The sequence below is a fragment of the Gastrolobium bilobum genome, unplaced genomic scaffold (assembly GCF_033153095.1).
Source record: "Gastrolobium bilobum isolate Gb01-03AN ecotype WA unplaced genomic scaffold, APGP_CSIRO_Gbil_v1 utg4375, whole genome shotgun sequence".
NCBI lineage: Eukaryota > Viridiplantae > Streptophyta > Magnoliopsida > Fabales > Fabaceae > Gastrolobium > Gastrolobium bilobum.
In genome coordinates, this window is record NW_026897406.1 from 91,913 (window position 1) to 115,498 (window position 23,586).

Below are 23,586 nucleotides of genomic sequence, written 5' to 3' on the forward strand. Positions count from 1 at the left end.
TAATTCATGCAAACTGAAGTCAGCAATATTGACTTCTGGTTAGGGAACAAGTGTGGATACATATATTGCATTCGATAGCATATTCTTTTGGTGGATCTAGGTAACATGTGGGCCATCTTTAACATTCATTGAAAAAAAATAAAAATAAGAAGAAGAGAATAAACAAGAGGAAGAAAGGACTAGTCTAATGAGCTAAAAAATTCCCTCCAAAGAGGGGGGAAAAAAAATTATGTAGTTTAAAGGTTAATTCTATCAAATGTCCGAGACAAAAACACTTTAACTGGCTGATAATGACACCCATACAAAAACCAATTTCTTAATTTGGAAGTTACAAACCGTAACTCTAGGAGTTTCTGGATGGAATATACACACCACAAACAGATCTAGATCCCAACTTAATCTGTTGGTCGTTTGGTCCAAATGGATATAGACAATTACCCACTTGAAAGGGAACATATTTCCACAGTACCAGGTGGTCTCTCTTGGTAAGAGATAAAATGGTCGGTTCTATAAAAAAACAAAAAAGCTATAACCGTTAGAGCTTTCTTAAATTGATAGATAAAATGGACTCATCTTGTTGGTCTGAATTGAAGGACGAAATTGTCTTGCTGTCGAGAAAAAAACCGAAGTGTGATGAAGGTAAGGAAACTATCAAGAATATATTTAATTTGATAATCCCAAATTTAAAGAAATGAGATATCATTTTCATATTTGGTATGATAATCGACTTTTATTTGATACTAAAAAAATATGTGATATTCATATTTTGGTTTTATATATACAAAATTTTAAAGAATCACCTATACAGAAATGATATTTACTATATTAGGATGGAAAATCACAACAAAATAAATGTTCTTATTTCAGGTTGTTTTTGACAAGATTAGAAATGGATAATATATATATTTTCATTAAATTTAGTAAATGAAAGTTGCAGGAAATTAATTCAGTTTTTCTTTTCATTAAATACGGGAACTACAGTACCGCACCATATAATTCTCCTTGAATTGTACAAGAATATAATAGTTTACTTATATTTTTATTTTTTTATTTTTTATGTTTTTTTTTATATGAAATTATATTTTAGTTAAGAGATATTTAAGCATATGAAAATTTTCAGAGTATTTTATTGAACATATACATCTTGATATTAATTAAGGAGTTTAGCTATGCCAGTTCAAAGCAGGATGCTTTGCTTATTTCCACGTTTGTTCTTATTTGTATATTATCATTTGCAATGAGGTACAAGGTTTCCATAAAAAAATATAAATAATTCATTTAAAGTATTTAAAGGTAATATGCGTCAGGATGACCAAAACGAAAAGTGTCCATGGTTGTATGTGTCGGCAAACAACTATCACATATGCACTTTTAAACTGTGTATCCTGCAAATGCCTAGATATTTCTCCTCCACTCTTTTTGTTTAATTAGAGCCTCAATTCTATCCAACCAAAAAGTGTTAAAAGCGTAGAACTTCATAAATAAGTAATATTATCATTCGACGACCACACAAAAAGGATAAAGATAAGAAAAACACAAGTCAAGCATTCAAGTTATCAATAGTATTCAGGTGGGAAACGTATGATAATATGGATAATGTGTAGGCCCAGTATTATTTAATCAACTGGGTTAGCTGGCTAGTAGATTAATGGCAATTGGTAACGTTAAGATCACAAACTACATCATAGTCATTCGAGTAAGAACTCCCATACACTTCATTCAAAGTTATCCCTTCAAAATGTACTGTTTGATTTGACTGCTTCTAATTTTAGTGCTAAACAAAGCACAGAAATAATTAAATAAGCATAGACCGTTTGATGATTTGGTAATTGAAGATAAGTTGGTTAGAGAAGAGGTCAAGAACGAGTAAAAGGATAAGGGAAACAGTTAGTAAACGTTTGAAGTCAAGATGTAGAATATGGGTGGGTACTGTACTCTACTCTGTAGTTTGTAGTGAGTAAGCCGTTTCTATGCACCGCCCATTGTTCAGGAGAAGCACATGTGTTAGAAATCTATAGCACAGATGTTATATTCTATCTATGAATGTAGATGGAATATAAATATGGAATCAATGAATATTTCTAAATTTATGAACTGGGTTTTAATTGAGTATAAAGTGAAAAGAACAAGGAGAAGTTCTGCATGCAAACATCATGTATTTGAAATAATTAAACCAATTTCAACTTGATACTAAGATGTTAATGATTGTCCTTAAGCCATATCACAACTTGGAATTTTTTTTTGGTATTATGGATGTACCGTAAACTCAGTGCATTTTTCATTCATATTGTGACATATGTTTTATTTTTATCAAATCAGTAATAAATTATTTATTTTAAAATTAGGAGAGAGAATGATTTGATATAAAGTAAGACACGTGTCACAATATGATTAAAAGATGCATCAAAAGACACGTGTCACAATATGATTAGAAGATGCACCGAATTTTCGATGCATCTGTAGTATCAAAGATATTATCCACAACTTGATAATAAGGCTTTGTTTCTTTGTTATTCCAAAAATTATATTTTTGCAATGTTTGTTTTTGTATGAAATTTTAAAAATATGATCTAAAAATCTTTATTTAAAAACAAAATAAGAAAAGAACACCATGGAGATATTCTCCAAGTCTGTTTTATGTTTTCTCATTTTCGTGGTGGTAATTTTGCAGGCAAACCATTTTATTAATGACAGCTTTGTAATAAACTTGAATCTTCTTTCTTTTTGTAAAAAATAGTTTTGAAAACATTACTTTGCAAAACAGTATTAAAAAAAATCAAAACACAATCAAATTGAACCAAAATTCCCTGTTTTTCAAGGTTATAATAAAAAATAGAAACCCCTCAATTGAACGATTCCAATGACAGAAAATTGATTGCCAGAAGAGGAAATGCAAGGAAGAAAATTCTCTCATCAAGTTGCACTAGCTCGAGACTGAACCAAGAGTTATTCCGTCATGGATCGTGAAGGTGTTGGGGAAAATGGGAAGTGTTCGAAGGCGTTGGGGAAATTGAGGTGTTTAAGTTATAATGATTTTTTTTCCACATAATACATTAAAACCCCATCAAGTTTCACACTCGAAATCTAATTAAGCTCTTATAAACTTATACTACTGCTCACGCCAAACAACTTGTAAAATTATAATGTATTATAGTAACTTATTCTATCACACTAAATTGGTACTTAGCTAGATAAGAATATATAAAGGAAAATCATTTTCTCATTTAAGATAAGATAAACTCATTATCTACACTCACATATTAAGTGGTAAGATCCATTTATATTTTTTTTCTCTCCTCTATTCTCTCTCATCTCTTCTGTGTATGTGAGTGTAGGAAAATAAGTTTATCTTATGTTAAATGAGATAAACAATTCCCATATATAAAGCTCACTTTTTTTTTTTTTTTTTTCTATTGGCTTACACATTCTTTCTCTTTCTCCAGCGAAAAGGAATAGATGATTTAACTATTTTAGAAGTTTGATATTTCAAAAAAAGTTTTACATTTCCATGTTTGGGTTACCTTATTTAACACTTTAAAAAGCGTTAATGATACTGAAATGCTTACTCTTCAGTCCCAGCATCAGCTTGTGTAATTTTCTTTTCACTGAGAACTGCATCAAATAACCACCGGATCAGTGACGGATCTAGAAAAATTTACTTATGTCCGCACATTTAGTGGTGGTTGTCTCCGAAAAAAAACTTTTGTAAAGAAAATTTAAATCAATGCTTGAACCCGCTCATGATCTAGTTGCTTCCATAACAAGGCAATAGTTTAACCAATTATTTCCTCCTCTTATATACAAAAAAAAAAAATTATTTCCTCCTCTAAATCTTACCAATCCTCCAAAACAAATATGAGAATATATTTCAGTATATCCATACATCATCATTCTATTTTATAGTAATGAATAAAAAAGTCAACACTACTTGTACATAAGAAGGCAAACAAAATTATAGTGAAGGCCTCGTCTCTCTAGATATTAACTTATTTGAAAATGTCAGACCTGCAATCAATCCTCTCTTTTTATAAAAATGAAAAAGGAAACAAAGAATGAAGAGAACATGAGAATGGGTACGTGATGGGGGAGGAAGAATAAGTTTTCTCTGTGATCAATTTGCGTTGCTACGTTATTTTAATCATCTCCGTACGTTGCTAACTAATATAAGAATAAATATCATTTTTGGTTCCTAACAAAAAATTCGGTCCCCACTTTAGTCCATTATAAAAAAAAATTAGTCACATGCTTCCTATGGAATTCAAAGTGGACCCATTTTTTAGGGACTAATGTAGATCTTTTTTGAATTTATGAGGGACCACGATTTTAACTAAATTGATCTACTTTAAATTTTTTAGAGACCTCGAGATTAATTTTTTTTTGGTAAGAAACTTAAATGGGAACCATGTTTTTTGTTAGGAACTTAAAATGATATTTACTTCTAATATATATATTGACCCAAGAGACAAATAAAGACCTATAATCAAGAAAGAAAAAAAACTGAAATGAAAATTTTTATGACCGCACTTTCAGCCATTTGCCCGGGTCCACCACTGCAATGGATAATACCTGGACTTCGATTCTGTTTGCATTTTTGTATTTGTTTTCAAGCTATTACCTCATTATACTGTCCCATGTAACAAACGAATGAAGAAAGGTGGAATATAAATTGTAATTCAACTTAAAGAACTAAGAAATTGGAATTTAATTAATTAATTCTTAGATGGTGATTTGTTTGAAACAATAGAACTAGAGAGTTATTGAATTATATTAAATCACTTAATGAGAATCGGAGGTGAAGTAAACATTAACTACGTTTTTCATTCTTGATTTTAAATTCATATATTTTTTGGAAATATTTCAATCGGTTCATTGCTTCGCAACTAATTCATATTTAATTATTATAATTACTTTCTTGCATTTAATTGTTGTTTGACATTTGTTCTTTTAATTGTTTTCTTTAAAATTGGCTTTCTATTTAAATAAATAAAAAAATTATTCTTCTCAAATCAAATTTAATTTGTCCAACTTAAGTACAAATAGTGAAGTAATGCTTGAAACACTAATTCTCGTGAGAACAATACTATAGTCATTACTTTATTACTTATACGACTGATATATTTGTTGTGATTGCAACGCTGAACTAAATTGATATTTTCTCTAAAAATTTCTGGCAAGGGAGACAATAAATGTTTTTTTGCTTTATATACATATTTCTATCCAAAATCAACATTATTTTTCACATTTTGTCCTCAAAACTAATTTATCCATTTTTATTAAAAAAAAAATTATTTTATGTACTGTGAATGATATGATTTAGTTTGAATCATTCAAAAGAATTGCAATTTAGAACAGTTTGGTGTTGGAGTTTCTGGCAATAATGAATCTCAAATTTTCGTTTGATCGAAGACAATTAAGCTCTTTTGCATCTTATCAAAATGGTTATCATGTGTTAAATAAATAAACAAACAAATAAATCCGGAAATTTGGGTTAAATGAGAGGAGAATAAACTAATCCCCGTGTATCTCAAATTTAGTAGAAAAGTAATATTTCTATGACAAAATGGCACATATCATGTTTGCTTTAAAAATAAATAAATAAATAATAAATTATTAAATTTCAGGCTGAAAGACCATAAATATGCCCTCTGTTCTAACAGCCTTAATTGTGCTCTTGGAGTTACAGTCAAAGAGACCAACTACCAAAGGCCTTACAAATCACGCCAAAATGCACATGAAAGCTTAATTTCACTTTCTTAATTCTTTACGAATAATATAGATTTTTCTTTTACTTACAGCTTTTTAGCTTCTACCAAGGGTGTGAATAAGTAAACTATCTTTAATCCGGATTATTTTACCAAATTCATTTGTAATTAAACTTATATTGTCCGGTGGTAAATTTATCTTATGAAGCACTTATTAGACTATTATGTTATAAGTTAGGAACAACTTAAATCATATTCCGATTAACTAAAAAAAATATCCATGTTATATCTAATTGTTGCATTTTATAAATAAAAAAAAAGTAAGGTTATACTTAGAACCTTTTTTTTAAAATCTCTTACAACCATATGTTAACACCGTTAATTTTCGTCAATCAACCATTATCATTTATTGTGAATTAATAATTAATTAATGAGTTTAATCTGCGAAAATGATAACCGTTAATTGACGGAAATCAACGGTATTAAGCTATGGTTGTAAGAGGTTGTAAAAAAAAAATTGTAAGTATAACCTTCCTTATAAAAAAATTAGGAAAATATGTTTCTCATGTTGCAGAAATTTCTGCAATCGTTTTTTAACTACGTACTCCCAGAAGTACATAATTAAAAGAAAACCAGCAACAGTTTTTTAACTATGTACTCCCGAGAGTACATAGTTAAAAAAAATAACTATAATATTATAACTATGTACTTTCGGGAGTACATAATTAAAAAATAGTTGCAGGAATTCCTGTAACATAAAAAAAAAGACCAAAAAAATAATAATAACCATAATTTATGGTCACATTATGTTATGAAGATTCCAACATGTAAAAGACACACTTAAATGGCCAAACGGAATATATGTGTGTCATAAAAAACACACCTGAATTAACTTGGGACCATAGAAAAAGGCCAACAAAACATGATCAATGTACATGTACTTTTTCTCTATTTTTATTTGTCTCTCTCACGTGATACCTCTGTGAGACGTATATAGCCACCACCCCACCAATTAAGTCCTCAGTTTACACAGCCTTGAAAGACATTTCTTTAATACCTCTTTATACCCATTTTTCCAGAAAAGGAGTATAAAGATGAAGATTGGCAGTGTTTCACTAGAAGACATTTCTTTCACGTGATTTTTATTCAATCTATTAAAATCCTAATTGAATAGCAATGGATTTTTTATCCAAACTCTTTTGAAATCCCAATCCGTCACAAGAACCAACGATCAAATCAAAACAGTCAAAATTGTTTCGCTTTTTCAAAGGGTACTCGAGCTGGGTAGTCAAGATGTTGAATAAGGAGGGGAGAGGACATGCCATGAGAATGAACTCGCGTGAAGGGTTCGTGAAGCTCAACTAGAAGAAGCGCTTCGATGAACCGCTAATGTGCTTCTTCGCGAATTGGGGATCAGAGGAAATTAGGGAATTCCAAGATTTGCATACACACCGGAAATGCAAGAGGAACTTCACTGGGAGCCTCCAAAGGATTTCCACGATAAGCTCGAACGAAAGTGTGGGAAGCAGCGGCATGGATGAGGAAGAAAGTGAAGGTGGTGCTAGGGTTAGTTGGTATGTTTGTGAGGAGGTGGTGAATTGGTGCCTCTTGGTGGTGGTTGTTTCTTCTGTAAGTGGCTGAAACGAAGCTACGTCATTTTTGGTATCACCGTCGTTACCTAGCGCTATTTTTGAGTGTGGAAATAGACGAATGAAGATGAAGTTGTCCTGCTAATTTATTTGAATGTTAACACGAAATTTAAACAGTATACAAACTAAAATAAAATGAGTAAACTTACTTCTAGGCTGTGTTTCTCTGGAAGACATTTCTTTCACGTGATTTTCATTCAATCCATTAAAATTCTAATTGAATACTAATAGATTTTTTTTTATCCAAACCATTTTGAAATCCCAATCGGTCACAAGAACCAACGATCAAATCAAAACAATCAAAACTTTTTCGCTTTTTCAAAGGGTACTTGAGCTGGGTAGTCAAGATGTTGAATAAGGAAGGGAGAGTACATGCCCAGAGAATGAACTTGCGTGAAGGGTTCGTGAAGCTCAACTAGAAGAACCGCTTTGATGAACCGCTAATGTGCTTCTTCGCGAATTGGGGATCAGAGGAAATTAGGGAATTCCAAGATTTGTATACGCACCGGAACTGCAAGAGGAACTTCACTGGGAGCCTCCAAAGGATTTCCACGATAAGCTCGAACGAAAGTGTGGGAAGCGGCGGCATGGATGAGGAAGAAAGTGAAGTGGTGCTATGGTTAGTTGGTGTATTTGTGAGGAGGTGGTGAATTGGTGCCTCTTGGTGGTGGTTGTTTCTTCTGTAAGTGGCTGAAATGAAGCCACGTCATTTTTGTTATCACCGTCGTTACCTAGCGCTATTTCTGAGTGTGGAAATAGACGAATGAAGGTGAAATTGTCTTGCTAATTTATGTGAATGTTAACACGAAATTTAAACAGTTTACAAATTAAAATAAAATGAGTAAACTTACTTCTAGGCTGTGTTTCTCTGGAAGACATTTCTTTCACGTGATTTTCATTCAATCCATTAAAATTCTAATTGAATACTAATAGATTTTTTTTATCCAAACCATTTTGAAATCCCAATCCGTCACAAGAACCAACGATCAAATCAAAACAATCAAAACTTTTTCGCTTTTTCAAAGGGTACTCGAGCTGGGTAGTCAAGATGTTGAATAAGGATGGGAGAGGACATGCCCAGAGAATGAACTTGCGTGAAGGGTTCGTGAAGCTCAACTAGAAGAACCGCTTTGATGAACCGCTAATGTGCTTCTTCGCGAATTGGGGATCAGAGGAAATTAGGGAATTCCAAGATTTGTATACGCACCGGAACTGCAAGAGGAACTTCACTGGGAGCCTCCAAAGGATTTCCACGATAAGCTCGAACGAAAGTGTGGGAAGCGGCGGCATGGATGAGGAAGAAAGTGAAGTGGTGCTATGGTTAGTTGGTGTATTTGTGAGGAGGTGGTGAATTGGTGCCTCTTGGTGGTGGTTGTTTCTTCTGTAAGTGGCTGAAATGAAGCCACGTCATTTTTGTTATCACCGTCGTTACCTAGCGCTATTTCTGAGTGTGGAAATAGACGAATGAAGGTGAAGTTGTCTTGCTAATTTATGTGAATGTTAACACGAAATTTAAACAGTTTACAAATTAAAATAAAATGAGTAAACTTACTTCTAGGCTGTGTTTCTCTGGAAGACATTTCTTTCACGTGATTTTCATTCAATCCATTAAAATTCTAATTGAATACTAATAGATTTTTTTTATCCAAACCATTTTGAAATCCCAATCCGTCACAAGAACCAACGATCAAATCAAAACAATCAAAACTTTTTCGCTTTTTCAAAGGGTACTCGAGCTGGGTAGTCAAGATGTTGAATAAGGATGGGAGAGGACATGCCCAGAGAATGAACTTGCGTGAAGGGTTCGTGAAGCTCAACTAGAAGAACCGCTTTGATGAACCGCTAATGTGCTTCTTCGCGAATTGGGGATCAGAGGAAATTAGGGAATTCCAAGATTTGTATACGCACCGGAACTGCAAGAGGAACTTCACTGGGAGCCTCCAAAGGATTTCCACGATAAGCTCGAACGAAAGTGTGGGAAGCGGCGGCATGGATGAGGAAGAAAGTGAAGTGGTGCTATGGTTAGTTGGTGTATTTGTGAGGAGGTGGTGAATTGGTGCCTCTTGGTGGTGGTTGTTTCTTCTGTAAGTGGCTGAAATGAAGCCACGTCATTTTTGTTATCACCGTCGTTACCTAGCGCTATTTCTGAGTGTGGAAATAGACGAATGAAGGTGAAGTTGTCTTGCTAATTTATGTGAATGTTAACACGAAATTTAAACAGTTTACAAATTAAAATAAAATGGGTAATCTTACTTCTAGGCTGTGTTTCTCTGGAAGACATTTCTTTCACGTGATTTTCATTCAATCCATTAAAATTCTAATTGAATACTAATAGATTTTTTTTATCCAAACCATTTTGAAATCCCAATCCGTCACAAGAACCAACGATCAAATCAAAACAATCAAAACTTTTTCGCTTTTTCAAAGGGTACTCGAGCTGGGTAGTCAAGATGTTGAATAAGGATGGGAGAGGACATGCCCAGAGAATGAACTTGCGTGAAGGGTTCGTGAAGCTCAACTAGAAGAACCGCTTTGATGAACCGCTAATGTGCTTCTTCGCGAATTGGGGATCAGAGGAAATTAGGGAATTCCAAGATTTGTATACGCACCGGAACTGCAAGAGGAACTTCACTGGGAGCCTCCAAAGGATTTCCACGATAAGCTCGAACGAAAGTGTGGGAAGCGGCGGCATGGATGAGGAAGAAAGTGAAGTGGTGCTATGGTTAGTTGGTGTGTTTGTGAGGAGGTGGTGAATTGGTGCCTCTTGGTGGTGGTTGTTTCTTCTGTAAGTGGCTGAAATGAAGCCACGTCATTTTTGTTATCACCATCGTTACCTAGCTCTATTTCTGAGTGTTAAAATAGACGAATGAAGATGAAGTTGTCCTGCTAATTTATGTGAATGTTAACACCAAATTTAAACAGTATACGAATTAAAATAAAATGAGTAAACTTACTTCTAGGCTGTGTTTCTCTGGAAGACATTTCTTTCTTTCACGTTATTTTCATTCAATCCATTAAAATCCTAATTGAATACCAATGAATTTTTTTATCCAAAATCTTTTTGAAATCCCAATCCGTCACAAGAACCAACGATCAAATCAAAACTATCAAAATTGTTTCGCTTTTTCAAAGGGTACTCGAGCTGGGTAGTCAAGTTGTTTAATATGGAAGGGGTAAGACATGCCCTGAGAATGAACTCGCGTGAAGGGTTCGTGAAGCTCAACTAGAAGAAGCGCTTCGATGAACCGCTAATGTGCTTCTTCGCGAATTGGGGATCAAAGGAAATTAGGGAATTCCAAGATTTGCATACGCACCGGAACTGCAAGAGGAACTTCACTAGGAGCCTCCAAAGAATTTCCACGATAAGCTCGAATGAAAGTGTGGGAAGCGGCGGCATGGATGAGGAAGAAAGTGAAGGTGGTGCTAGGGTTAGTTGGTGTGTTTGTGAGGAGGTGGTGAATTGGTGCCTCTTGGTGGTGGTTGTTTCTTCTGTAAGTGGCTGAAACGAAGCCACGTCGTTTTTGTTATCACCATCGTTACCTAGCGCTATTGCTAAGTGTGGAAATAGACGAATGAAGATGAAGTTGTCTTGCTAATTTATGCTATTGCTCACACGGTCACACCAAACAACTTGTAAAATTATAATGTATTATAGTAACTTATTCTATCACACTAAATTGGTACTTAGATAGACAAGAATATATAAAGCTCACTTTTTTTCCTTTTTTTTTTTTAATTCTATTTGCGGCAGTGTTATAAAAACGTAGTGTCGAAACGTAAAAATAAATCGTGTCTACATTTTTATGATCAAAATCAAGTCAAAACGGTAGTTGAAACAGATTTTGAGTCGAAACATTTCAAACGTAGTGTCGAAACGTAGAAACAGTTCAAACGTAGTGTCAAAACGTAATATGAATTTTTTTTTTGCATAGTTCAAATATATATATATATATATATATATATATATATATATATATATATATATATAGGGTTTATCATCTATCATTTAACATGACCACAAAAAATTTTCTACACACAAAACATTTTGTGGGGCCTGCAGCAAAAAAAAAAAAAAAAACTTTGACACGCAAAACGAATCTCTATAACATAACACAATCACTTTATCTACAACATAGCTCTTATAAAACCCATATATATATATATATATATATATATATATATATATATATATATATATAACGCGTAATAATAAAAAAATTATATATATTTTTAGGCATTAATTAGCTTAAATTTAATAACTTATATAATTAATACATTAAAATTATTCTATATAAATTAAAACAAAGATTAAAAGTGACATTCTTATAAAATAAACATGTTTGTGGGTTTTGATTTTATATATGTTGGATATATATTTTATTTTTAATACGTTAGTAAACTCTTACGTTTCGTTTACGTTTTGCGATTTTACGTTTTTGCTCACCCCTACCGTTTTTACATAAACTCTACGTTTTAACAACATTGATTGGCGGGGTTAGACATTCTTTGTCTTTCTCCAGCTTTGAATTGATAATGCAACGTGACTCTAGTCTAGACCAATATCTCAACTTAACAGGCACGAAACACAGTAATCCCAAATCAATGTTGGAAGGGAAGAAAGAACTCGAGCTTGAGTAAAGTATTGATCAAATTATATCCTCGATTCAAACCATAAACGTATCTGACACAGAGTAATACAAACAATTATAATCCTAAGCAAATCACAATAAGCTAGATAGTAGATAGCAAGTAATTATATAAAAGCTAAGTTCCTTTAGAAGGGCTGGGAAATTACAGCAGTCAAGAAGAAGGAAAATTTAGAGTGGTGGCGGATAGGCGTGGCCTTCTAAAATACAAATGGTATTCTTCGTCAAAATAACACATCCACTTGGCATCAATGTTTTCATGTTTCTAATGCCACAATAAGAACTCTTAAATAGTTCTCTATAACTTGACTTTTTCATTGGTCATATCATATCATTCATTTTTCTTGTTTTGTTTAAGCATTTTCTCAACTTCTCCACTATATGGTGCAACATGATAAGCATACTGTTGAAGAACAGAAAAGATAACCATCTCTAGACATACCAAAATATTCTGCATCGCTTCTTCAATGTGCTCCACATCTAACCGCAAATGACGAGATTGAATGACGCCAGCTGCCGCTAAAATGTCCAGCAACATTCCCTGCATATGACCAAAGAAAGGTCATTATTATCAAGGAAAAGACCCTAGATGACGATGCTGTACAAGAAGGATAATCTAAAAGTATAGTACAAGGAAAAGAATTGAAGCACAAAGTTATAAACCCATATATCAATATGTAACTGGCATATCTGAAAATGGAAAGACCCTGCCATCAGAAAATTCTGAATAGAATGTAACTGGTAGGATACCAAATATCAAAATTAAAAGCTACTTAGGGTTTAAAATTTGAGGTAAAAGTTAAAGACATTTAATTTCTAAAGAAAATCCCAAATAATTCAGACAACTGTTACAGTTTTGAGTTTTGACTTAACATAAGTGACAGATACAACCTCAGCAGGTAATGAAGATTAAGTCATACGATTTACTAATTAGATCCCGTGTCATTATCAGTCTTCAAAGATCTTAAGACCATGCAGAATGACTTTATCTGTGAATGACTTCGCTTCTTCACTAGCCAAACATTTATCGTAAAGAAAACCCAAACTACAATACATTAGGAGCTTTTTGGTCTTTCAGATATCTCCACAGGTATAGCTGTGCCTGTGAGATTGATCCCTTGGGGCCAAGGGTGGTGGTCAGGTAAAACCTTCTCTAGAGTGGTGACTCCAAGATTCAAACCCCCTTGACGCTGCTGGTAAAGTTTGCCTGGGGTAGCAATACACTTTTACTGCGACCAGCTACTGTTGGATACAATACAAATAGGTGGCAGAATGATAAATTTTATTCTTATAGTGTTTCAACTCAAAATAATAAATAGAAGTTAAGAAAATAATTAAAATAAACAAAGAAAAGGAAGTTGAGAAGCACTAGATGGTCTAATTATTTGTATTGATTCTATATCTAAAGTCAAAAAATTTCTTTATGTACAGAAAGCACCATATTGGCCAAATTTTGTAAGTTCAGCAAGTTTAGTTGTTCAAATTTTATTTCCTATCTTCCCACTAACAGGGAGTGGTCTTTGTTTCTTTTCTGCTTTAGTCTTCTATAGTTGGTCATGCAACTCAGCTTACCAGATGATAATACAAAGGATAATAAGCTTACCTGCCAAAAGCAGAAGAAAACAATCCCTTTGATGCACAAGAATTTCGCCAGAGGTTTGTGTGGTGCCAGTTCTTTTGCAAACACATGGTAAAAGATCACCAGAGAATACAAGGCCAATGACACAGAAACGTTGAGAATGACTGTGAAAGTCCAGCTCAACCAAGTTGGATACAGCCCAAGTAGCTGTAACGTAATCATCAAAATGGAACACACTGGGCGGATGACAACAAACTGCCATGTCCAATACTTTAGAAGCTTCAGAGTATGGTGGTTCAACCGAACAGAATGAGGCTGCAGAAAATCAATTTACACTACTGTAATTATCATGACATCACTAACATCATATATACATATATAAAGTGAGTGCCAATCAAACTAAAAGTTACTTGTAAGTAGAACAAACTAACACATCCATCACGCCAAAGTTGTATGAACATTCATTCAACCCAAAATTTTAACACAATTGCAAGTGTGCAAAAGCAGGCCATACCTGAAAAAGTGTCATTGGAAAAGAGTGATGTATCTCCCTGCCTTTAATTTCATCCGGCACAATGTTTCTACTAATTGATATGTTCAAGTAACTATACATCAAAGCCAAAAACTTGGCAATGACAAGAGCTTCATAACATTCTTTAACGGACTCCAAAAAAGTGAAAAACTCCTTGCTTCCTCGAATATCCAACAGACCCACAAAGGAGACAAGTGCATAGATGGGAGCCATAAGGATGATAATGATAATAGCCTTTTGCTCTTTTGGATTCTTCCAATAGAAGAGATGCTGAGATAGTAACTGCACCGTGAAATGCATGGAAAGCATAACACAAAATGCAGAACCCATCGTAGTAATCTGTGCAGCATTGAGTGAACTTAGATCCATCACTGTTACTCACTAGACGCTGCCTGAGATAAAAAAAAAAGTGAATCTTAGAACCTGCAAAACAAATTCAGAGAGGGATCAAATTAAAAATGAAAAAAAGGAAATTAGTGAATGATAAAAGAAAACCCTCACAAAGGGGACACTAAAAGACCAACTCTACAGTTCAATTCATTACATCTAATTTCGCAACCAAACCATGATTGTTGATAACAACCTAGTTCCTCTCGAAATTCACAGAAATAAGGATAACAAATTGATAATCTACACAAAGCTAGAGAACTTGATTTTCGACAAAACAAGGCAAGGGAAAGGAGGGACATGAAAAGTGAAAGCAGCAATCTAACCTTAATGGTGGCGACCAAGCTGAGTTTGACTCACCTGCTTCTTTCTCAATGGCACCGGAAGAAGTACAAGGTTAACATTATTGTCTAAGTTAATAATCGAGTCACACGTGGTATCAACAAGATCTTGCCACCATGGTAAGATAATACATACATAAATGTTGATAAATTCTTTTTTATAAATTTACAAATTAGATTATCTCTAACCGATATGATTTTATTCAAGAATGTGATTTACAAACAAAAAAATTTATAAATATAATATTTTCTTAATATATAATAGGGAAAGATTCACGTTAATGTCAAACTTTGAAATTTGACATCAAATCTTAATTGTTCAAATCTTAATTGTTAACGGTTATCATTTATTGGAAATTAATATCAAATTTATTAACTGAAATCATAATAACCGTTGATTGACGGAAATCAACGATTATGATTTTAAGATATCGGTGTCAAAATATCCTATCTTTGTATAAAGATGTGTAAATATTATTAGAATAAATACCTATTTGGGTCCCTAACAAAAAATACGATCCCCACTTTAGTCCCTTACAACAACAACAAAATTCATCTAGTCCCAGTGAAATTCAAAGTGAATCTATTTTAGTCCTTTTGACTTTTGAGGGACTAATGTGAGTCTTTTTTGAATTTACGAGGGACTACAATTTCAACTAAATAGGTTCATTTTGAAATTCTTAAGAACTCGAGACTTATTTTTTTTTTGTAAAGGACTAAAGTGAAAATCATATTTTTAGTTAAGGACCAAAATAATATTTACTCATATTATTATTGTGCTGGAAACAAAACCGTGATGTCAATAAAATAAAATAAAAAGCACCCCCTTTTTACATTGCACAATAAATTTGATATATTTTCATACAATTTAACCACTTTGAATATATTTTTTTAAGAAATTTGTTATTCCTACATGCTTAAGTTAACATTGTTTTGGAACAACATTTGACGACCATATTTTTTTGATAAGTTAGCCATCTAGTTCATTTTTAATTGAGTGGAAAATTTATTTTTGCATTATCAACAAAATGATAGCACACCATAAAAAAAAGGACAGTTAATATGATAGGACACCCAAAAATTTTACGAGTAATAAACCAACTAACCTTACTTCAATGAATTTTAAAAAATATTTGTTTGTTTGAAAATTTTATATATAAATGAAGGAAAAAATATTTATCCTTTTAAATGACACAATTTGTGTCATTTGATTCTCACATAAAGATGTGAGACCTAGTTTACCAAAAAAAAAAAAAAGATGTGAGACCCACATATTTATTTTTTTTGTCAACTATCTTTCCTCTTTTATCTATCTCTTTTTCTCTCTTAAAATAATATAATTTTATATATTTAAAAATGATACACACTTTTTCCATAAATCAATTATTATCATTTTCTTATCCTTTATCTTATAATGCATTTTTCATCATTGTTATTCAAATAATTGAGTTTTTTAACATCATTTCATGAGAAGATTCATTTCTCACTAATACATGTACTCAAGTCGCGTCAATTCAACCTTACATATATATATATATATATCTACGGGAAAAGTATTTTTACAACTACTACTTTAGATAAAATTGTCTACAGCTACTCCTTTTTACTAAGTACGACCGGTCGTACTTAGTAATAACAATAAAGCTGTTCTTTTTTTCTCTTTTCTCAGACATTGTCTGCTGACGTGGCGGAGAGAGAAAATACAATTTTAATGTACGATTTAATGTACGACCGATCGTACTTAGTGAAAAAAAGGTAGCTGAGGACAATCTTATCTAAAGTGGCTGCAGAAATATTTTCCCCTATATATATATATATATAGGGTTTGTTTTTCTAATGTTACTTTAGATAACTTTATCTAATGTTCATCGAAACGACGTCGTTTTTGGACGGAAATCATGGTGTTTTTGCAATTTTAAATTATTTCAGGGTTATAATAGTCTCTTTCATTATAATTTTTTAATTTTTCAACCTAAAACGACGTCGTTTTGGGTGCGAATATAGAAAACTTATCTACGTTCACTTTAGAAACATTAAAGCCTATATATATATATATGAAAAAATATTTTTCCAGCAACTTGAAATAAGTTTATCTCTGGCCACCCAAAACTACGTTGTTTTTTTATTTATTTTTTTATATTAATTGATTCACCTTTGAATGATTATGATTCTCTTTTTCTCTCTCTTCTCATATCACCATTGATCCCTTTTTATACGATTATAATTTAATTACCGGAGATAAAATTATTTCAAGCAACTTGAGAAATGATAAGTATATATATATATATATATATATATATATATATATATATATATACCTTAATTATAAATGATTTTAGATTAATATTCTAAAAACTTCGATTATTGCTAAAAATAATGTAGCATGTAATTATTTCTCTCTCAATTTGTTCATACACAAAGCAATAACAGAAAATAGTAAGAATTTCATACTCCCATATTTAGGACAAAAAGTGAATAGAATGATTTTGAATAGAAGCATCATCATTATAAGTTATAACTGGAAAAAATCAATCTATAACCACCAAAAAAAAAAAAATCTATACAAAAAAGGGTGAAAGTTAAAGAAATATAACTAATAACTTGCAAATTTTATTATTTTACACTTTTACGCCTACAATTTTTGAAATCCGTTCAAAAGCTTATGGTTTGTATTCCGTTCATTTTTTTAAAATCTTTCCCAAACAATTTAAAAATGACATTTTTTTTCCATTTTTTATTCTTCCCAATGTAATCATATATCTAAGCAATACGTGAAATTCTATCCTTCCACTTTCATTCTTTCATTTCCGTTCCCTCAATTTGCTACCAACCAAAGCAAGTTCAAGTTTCAAAGTGGTGAAATATAGACAAACAACTCAGTCAAACCAGCAAGTTTAAGTATACACATGTAACTTGTAAGTTGTAAGCTTGGATTCCTCATACACAATAACACATCTAGCCGTAATTTAAAACCACAACTTTATTCAGTCAAAACAGAAAGTAAGTCATGTACATTCATATTATAGTTCGTATAACATCACTTATGTATTCTTTTGATTGAAATGTGTCTTGTGCATTTTGTGCACTTTTGTGTATTTTAAGAAAATGCTAAAATTTCAAACGTCATATATGTTGTAATTCCTTTAAAAACTTTTATATTTAAGAAAATACATATTTACTATATGCATGCTCTTCATGATTATTATATTGGTATATATATGATGTATTATTTGCGACGGTGTTCAAGGCACAAGCAATATCTTGCCAATATGCTGGCTACTTTCCATAAGCCGGTGAGCCTCGGCTGCTTCAGAAAGAGGGAAAGATTTGAAGATAACAGGCTTAACCTTTCCTTCTGCAATTGCAGGCCAAACATTCTTCTCCACTTCACTAATTATCACTGCTTTATTTTCAGGACTCCTAACACGCAAGCTAGCCCCTACACACAATCCACCATATGATATTATAAATGTCATGTTCAACTAAAGTCAGATCCTTCTATACGCCATAAAATATTTACATATAGCACCATGTTTTTACTTGCATACAAAAATTATTTACATGTAGAAAACTAAACTTGAACAGGAGCATCTATTAGAAAAGGGTACAATCATAAATTTGTAATATACCTTGTACTGTAAGACGCTTGGCAAGTAAAGCACGGAGATCTACTTCTGTAGAAAACCCTCCTTGAAAGCCGATAATAAAAAGCCTACCATCAAAATTTAAGCTATCAAGATTTCTTTGATAATAGGATGCTCCCATACAATCAAGAATAACATCAACACCTGCCACCACACATCAATTACAATATAGCATAGATTATTTAACAATGAGGAATGCCGGGAAATTACATCATGCTTCCTAGAGATAATAATACCTTGACCACCAGTTTCTTCCTTTATCCTTGAAACAAAGTCCTCTGTTTTGTAATTGATGCCCACATCAGCTCCAATACCCTTGCAAAAAGCTAGTTTCTCCTCACTACCTGCTAAGCAATATGTAGAATAAAATTTTGGTAAACATTGCTTGGAATTTCAATGAATGAGATTGGGTGATAATTACTTAAAAACACATCAGTTTCACTGGATAAAATGTCAGACAGCTAATCTCCACATCTAAATATATGGTCACTGACTATTGCTCAATAACATGTAAAGAAAGCACTGCTGAACCTGCAGTAACAAATACTCTTGCTCCTTGGTATTTTGCTATCTGAATTGCAAATGTACCGATTCCACTGGAACCTCCATGGATCTGAGAATTAGTAGGTCAAAGTTAACACATCAACTATTAAGCTAGAACTATTACCAAATAAAAGAACCTAGGAGGAAAATTAAGCAGTGAAACTGAAACCAAAATAGATTTTTTTAAGTTTAGGTATGACTATGAGCCATTGAACATGCTAGTAGAGTCATAGGGATATGCTTTCAGCCATTGAAATTTAGCAGCACAAAAACAACCATGCTTTTGAGAGAATAGATTATTGTAGTCTCCTGAGAAGTTATCAGTTTATCATAGCATATACCAACAAGGTTTCTCCTTGAGATAACCGGCTCGTCATAAAAACAGTTGACCACACAGTGCATGCAACCTCAGGAAAACTAGTTGCATCCTTGAGAGAAACCCCGTGTGGAACCGGAAGAACTTGTCCAGCAGGAACAGCAACTTTCTCAGCATATCCTCCTCCACTGAGAAGAGCACACACCTGTAAACCAAATCTCATAATTTTCATTCATAGATAGGAAAACAAACTGACGTATTTGTTGGGTTAAATTTTAATGAGATAAAAATAGAAAATAGAAAATAGAAATGTGAAGAGTTTTCTGGTGAAAAGTCATGTCCTTAGGTTTGTGTTAGTGGACATTAATGAGTTTGAAGTTATGTCAGTTAAAATATTAATGAGTCAGTTATAAACTAATGAGGGTGTTATGTGTGGAGTTATGTTTGTCAGTTTTATAGCTTATAAATAGCCTTTGATAGTTTGTATGAAAAGTAGATCAAGAGATCAAGAGAAAAAGAGAAAGAGCAAGAAAGCAAGAATAGAAAAGAAAAGTTTTTTTTATAGATACGCTTTGTGTGGTTGTCTCTTGCATCTGTGTGGATATTCAATTCTAACAAATTGGTATCAAAGCTATGGAGAAAAAGAGCGAGTTGGAGGTGCCACTCTTCCATGGAGATAAGGAAGAAGCATTAGATTGGCTTCTCTGTTGAAGGAACATTTTCGAAAAGAAAAAACCTGGACGGAGGACAAATGGCAGGTAGCCATGAGAAGACTCAGAGGAAGCGCAATCAAATGGTTCCGTACATGGAACTGCCGCGACTTTAATAATATGTGGAAGGATTTTCTAATGGCCTTCATAACAAAATACTTGCCTGGACGTTTTGATCTGATTAATGAAGAAGATGAAATCTTCAATGATGATGATGAAGATGAGGAGAATGATGCGGATGAAGAAGAGACCGAGATGGCGGAGTCCGAGGTTGCCAACGGCAACGTATCCGCGGAGAAGATCGACGCATTGGAGCGTGAGAGAGATGAATCAGAGAAAAAGACGATGACTGCGGCTATAGGAGCCGTGATCGAAGACGCTGAGAGCGGCGAGTCAATTCAGAAGACGGATAGAGAGGATAAGGAAGAAGACGAGATGTCGAAGGAGCTTGAGAAGCCAGCAAAGGAACGACAAGCGTGGAATCCGAGATGCTTGATGGAGACCGGCTTGGAGGAGATTGCGAATCCGAGTCTCATGTTGATAACCGGGATGGGGGAGATCCCGGCTAAATCACCGAGTTCATGTTTTGGAAGAGACTTCGACCCCGGCGTGACGAGGTCGACGTCGGCGACCGGCATAGGTCGCTGGTCCGAGATGCCATTGAGGAGGTGCGAGGAAGACGGCAATGAAGGAGCCGAGAACGGCGAAAAAATGGAAGGTGCATTTGAAGAAAAGGATGTGGTCTTGAAGAGAAAAAGAGGTTTTGTTGACAATACCAATGATGCAGAAATTAGGATTGGACGAGGAAATAAAATTGTGAAAGCAACTGATGAAGTGGCGAATGAAACTGAGAAGAATTTGGGTGACGAGAAACTTGCAGGTGAAGAAGATGCAGCGAATGGAAACAAGGAAAGTCCTGCTAATGAAACTGAAAATATCAAATTGAAGAAGCCACCAGATAAAATAAAATATGTTCAGAAAAATAATTGCAGGGGAGATGTTTTTTTGAGTTAATTAAGTTGGAAGGTGTTAGATGTTTTTTGTCAGTGATCAAGATTGAAGAAAGCAGGCGCGATCAGAAAGTTGAAGAAAAGTAGAAGCAACTCGAAGAAAGAAAGAAGAATTTAAAATTTATGAGGGAGTTTTGTTGGGTTAAATTTTAATGAGATAAAAATAGAAAATAGAAAATAGAAATGTGAAGAGTTTTCTGGTGAAGAGTCATGTCCTTAGGTTTGTGTTAGTGGACATTAATGAGTTTGAAGTTATGTCACTTAGAATATTAATGAGTCAGTTATAAAGTAATGAGGGTGTTATGTGTGGAGTTATGTTTGTCAGTTTCATAGCTTATAAATAGCCTTTGATAGTTTGTATGAAAAGTAGATCAAGAGAAAAAGAGAAAGAGCAAGAAAGCAAGAATAGAAAAGAAAAGTTTTTTTTTTATAGATACGCTTTGTGTGGTTGTCTCTTGCATATGTGTGTGTATATTCAATTCTAACAGTATTCTCAAAACCCCAGCATAACGTAACCTCATTCATAGTCAACACTAATTAAGGGATCAATAGAGATTATAATTTCCATGATGAAAAAGTAATGTTCAATCATCAAGCTGAGTCTGGGCATATATACACAATACTAATTCAAAGTAAAAGCATATGTAGTCTTTGCTACAGAACTCGAAAAGTTTAAAACTTTTGAAGAGACCAAAATTGCAATATAGAAACCCATTTGCAAAAGGAAGAGATATAGGTATACCTGATCGCCGATTTTCCACCTGGAAACGTTTTTGCCAACGGATTCGATAGTTCCGGAACACTCAAGACCTGGGCATGGACTTGCACCTTCAGGGGAAGGGTAGGATCCATTTATCTGAAACATGTTGGTTCTGTTAAGTGCGGTGGCATGAACTCGGATGAGGACTTCGTCGTATCTGATTTTGGGGTCTTCAACGTCTTGTAGCTGCAGCATTTCAGGACCACCCGGAGTGGTTATCACTATAGCCTTCATTATTTTCGATTTTGGTTCTTCTTCTCTCTCTATATATCACTCTGAGAAGTACACAAAAACCGCTAGTGTACTAGTCCTACTAATAGTACTCAATTGTTCATAAGACTTTGTCAGGGACACGACACGACCCTTCTGTCCAAGCAAATGAAAAGTGAGTGGGAGGAGATCCACAAGCAGAGTAATGCTTGAAAAAGGAACAGAGGAAAAGAATATGTTATACGATAATTTGCAAGATGTCTTATTATTTTGAGGTTAAAAGTCTTTATTTGTCTGCATGTTTTAAAGTTTGATCCTCTGGTGTCACTTTCTCTGAGTTAACTCTATTCCATGCTTCTAATGTTTTTTTTTTTTTTTTTTTATCTCAAATTTTATGTTCTCCTTAGGATCAAAGTTATCCCACTATTAAATATGTTTATTGGACAAAAAATTGTCAAAACGTGCCAGGTGGCAGGCGCTAGTAGGTTTATTCCATGGTTTATATGAAGCTGTTGTATTTGTTTTGGACTAAACGAGGAGCCACTATTAGGTTTATTTCAAGCTGTTAGTATTTGCTTTGGGCTAAATGAGGAGCCATTATTGGTTTATATACAAAAGATTTTCTGCTGAGGACCGTTAAGCTCTTTCTAAGTGGGTCATTAAAAGCTGCATGCTGATTTGATTTTAACTATTCCATACTGTTTCTTTTGAGTAACATCATGGCATGGGCATGCTTTTGCATGTATACATTCAACCAATTAGTTTCTTCACACGGTTGTTTGGCTAAATGCTTGTGCTTACAATCTGTCACGCGGTGAATGCGCATTCTATATATTCAACTTTTTTAAAATTTATTTTCCTTTATCGCTGTTGAATACACGCATATTTGTGCATCGTTGAATTGTTGTGGGAATTGATTAGGCGTATCCATTATTAATGGGCCCCTTTTTCTTTTTCTTTTTTAATCATATTCTTGAAAGGAATTGTGAGTGAAACGGTACGGTGAAGTTGGTGTATTAATCGTGAATGCAAGCACCAATAGTAAAACCTCTATGTGCTACCGCTGCTCCATCATCATGTGCATCATATGCTTCAGCTTCTTCCTCACATAATCTGACATCATTGCCATATATTTCTTTTAATCCTGATTTTCGCATTGCTCAACTAAAAGCCTTGCATAGTTGTACCAAAAAAATTTATAGCCAAACATATTTAACCATATTTCAAAACAATATGTGAATTTCTATCCTTCCACTTTCATTCTTTCATTTCCGTTCCCAAACGAAGCAAATTCAAGTTTCAAGTATGTAGTGAAAGATAGAAAAATAACTCAGTCAAATCAAATCAAAAAAGAAGAAAGAAATTTAAGTATACACACCCAACATGGATCCCTCGTACACAATTAATAACATATTTAACAGTAATTTTAAACCACAACTAAATGAGAATCCTGAGGTCAAAATACAGAAAGAAGTCCAAACTCAAATGATCCAAAGTATGACATCTACTTCAGTATTTACCACGGTGTGTTCAGGGCACAAGCAATATCTTCCCAAT

The 23,586-nt window shown here is 33.5% G+C and overlaps 2 protein-coding genes across 5 annotated transcripts; both read right to left on the reverse strand.

The window, feature by feature from the left end:
- Positions 1-11,989: 11,989 nt before the first annotated feature.
- On the reverse strand, positions 11,990-14,891 carry LOC133306694 (uncharacterized). Of its 3 annotated transcripts, none has more exons than XM_061507051.1 (4): positions 14,822-14,891; positions 14,091-14,531; positions 13,601-13,891; positions 11,990-12,538 (listed from the first exon to the last, which is right to left on the reverse strand). In XM_061507051.1, exons 2-4 carry the CDS (start codon positions 14,475-14,477, stop codon positions 12,329-12,331), a joined length of 888 nt encoding a protein of 295 aa, XP_061363035.1. In that variant the 5' UTR covers positions 14,478-14,531; positions 14,822-14,891; the 3' UTR covers positions 11,990-12,328. The 3 variants fall into 3 exon arrangements, with proteins under 3 accessions (XP_061363035.1, XP_061363036.1, XP_061363037.1); XM_061507052.1 differs by having other exon boundaries at positions 14,091-14,500; positions 14,822-14,872; XM_061507053.1 differs by lacking the exon at positions 14,822-14,891 and adding an exon at positions 14,610-14,628 and having other exon boundaries at positions 14,091-14,500.
- A 3,070-nt stretch (positions 14,892-17,961) lies between these two features.
- On the reverse strand, positions 17,962-22,170 carry LOC133306692 (uncharacterized). Of its 2 annotated transcripts, none has more exons than XM_061507050.1 (6): positions 21,802-22,170; positions 19,365-19,544; positions 19,012-19,093; positions 18,717-18,806; positions 18,466-18,624; positions 17,962-18,275 (listed from the first exon to the last, which is right to left on the reverse strand). In XM_061507050.1, exons 1-6 carry the CDS (start codon positions 22,051-22,053, stop codon positions 18,079-18,081), a joined length of 960 nt encoding a protein of 319 aa, XP_061363034.1. In that variant the 5' UTR covers positions 22,054-22,170; the 3' UTR covers positions 17,962-18,078. The 2 variants fall into 2 exon arrangements, with proteins under 2 accessions (XP_061363034.1, XP_061363033.1); XM_061507049.1 differs by having other exon boundaries at positions 18,717-18,824.
- Positions 22,171-23,586: the final 1,416 nt, after the last annotated feature.

Coding starts and splice junctions, on each gene's coding strand:
- LOC133306694 (XM_061507051.1), bottom strand. CDS start 14,477: ATGGATCTAAGTTCACTCAATGCTGCACAGATTACTACGATGGGTTCT. Junction 13,892..14,090: donor TTCCAATGACACTTTTTCAG/GTATGGCCTGCT, acceptor GATTTTCTGCAG/CCTCATTCTGTTCGGTTGAA. Junction 12,539..13,600: donor TTTTCTTCTGCTTTTGGCAG/GTAAGCTTATTA, acceptor GGTCATATGCAG/GGAATGTTGCTGGACATTTT.
- LOC133306692 (XM_061507049.1), bottom strand. CDS start 22,053: ATGAAGGCTATAGTGATAACCACTCCGGGTGGTCCTGAAATGCTGCAG. Junction 19,094..19,364: donor CTCAAGGAGAAACCTTGTTG/GTATATGCTATG, acceptor ACTAATTCTCAG/ATCCATGGAGGTTCCAGTGG. Junction 18,625..18,716: donor GGAAGAAACTGGTGGTCAAG/GTATTATTATCT, acceptor GTGTGGTGGCAG/GTGTTGATGTTATTCTTGAT.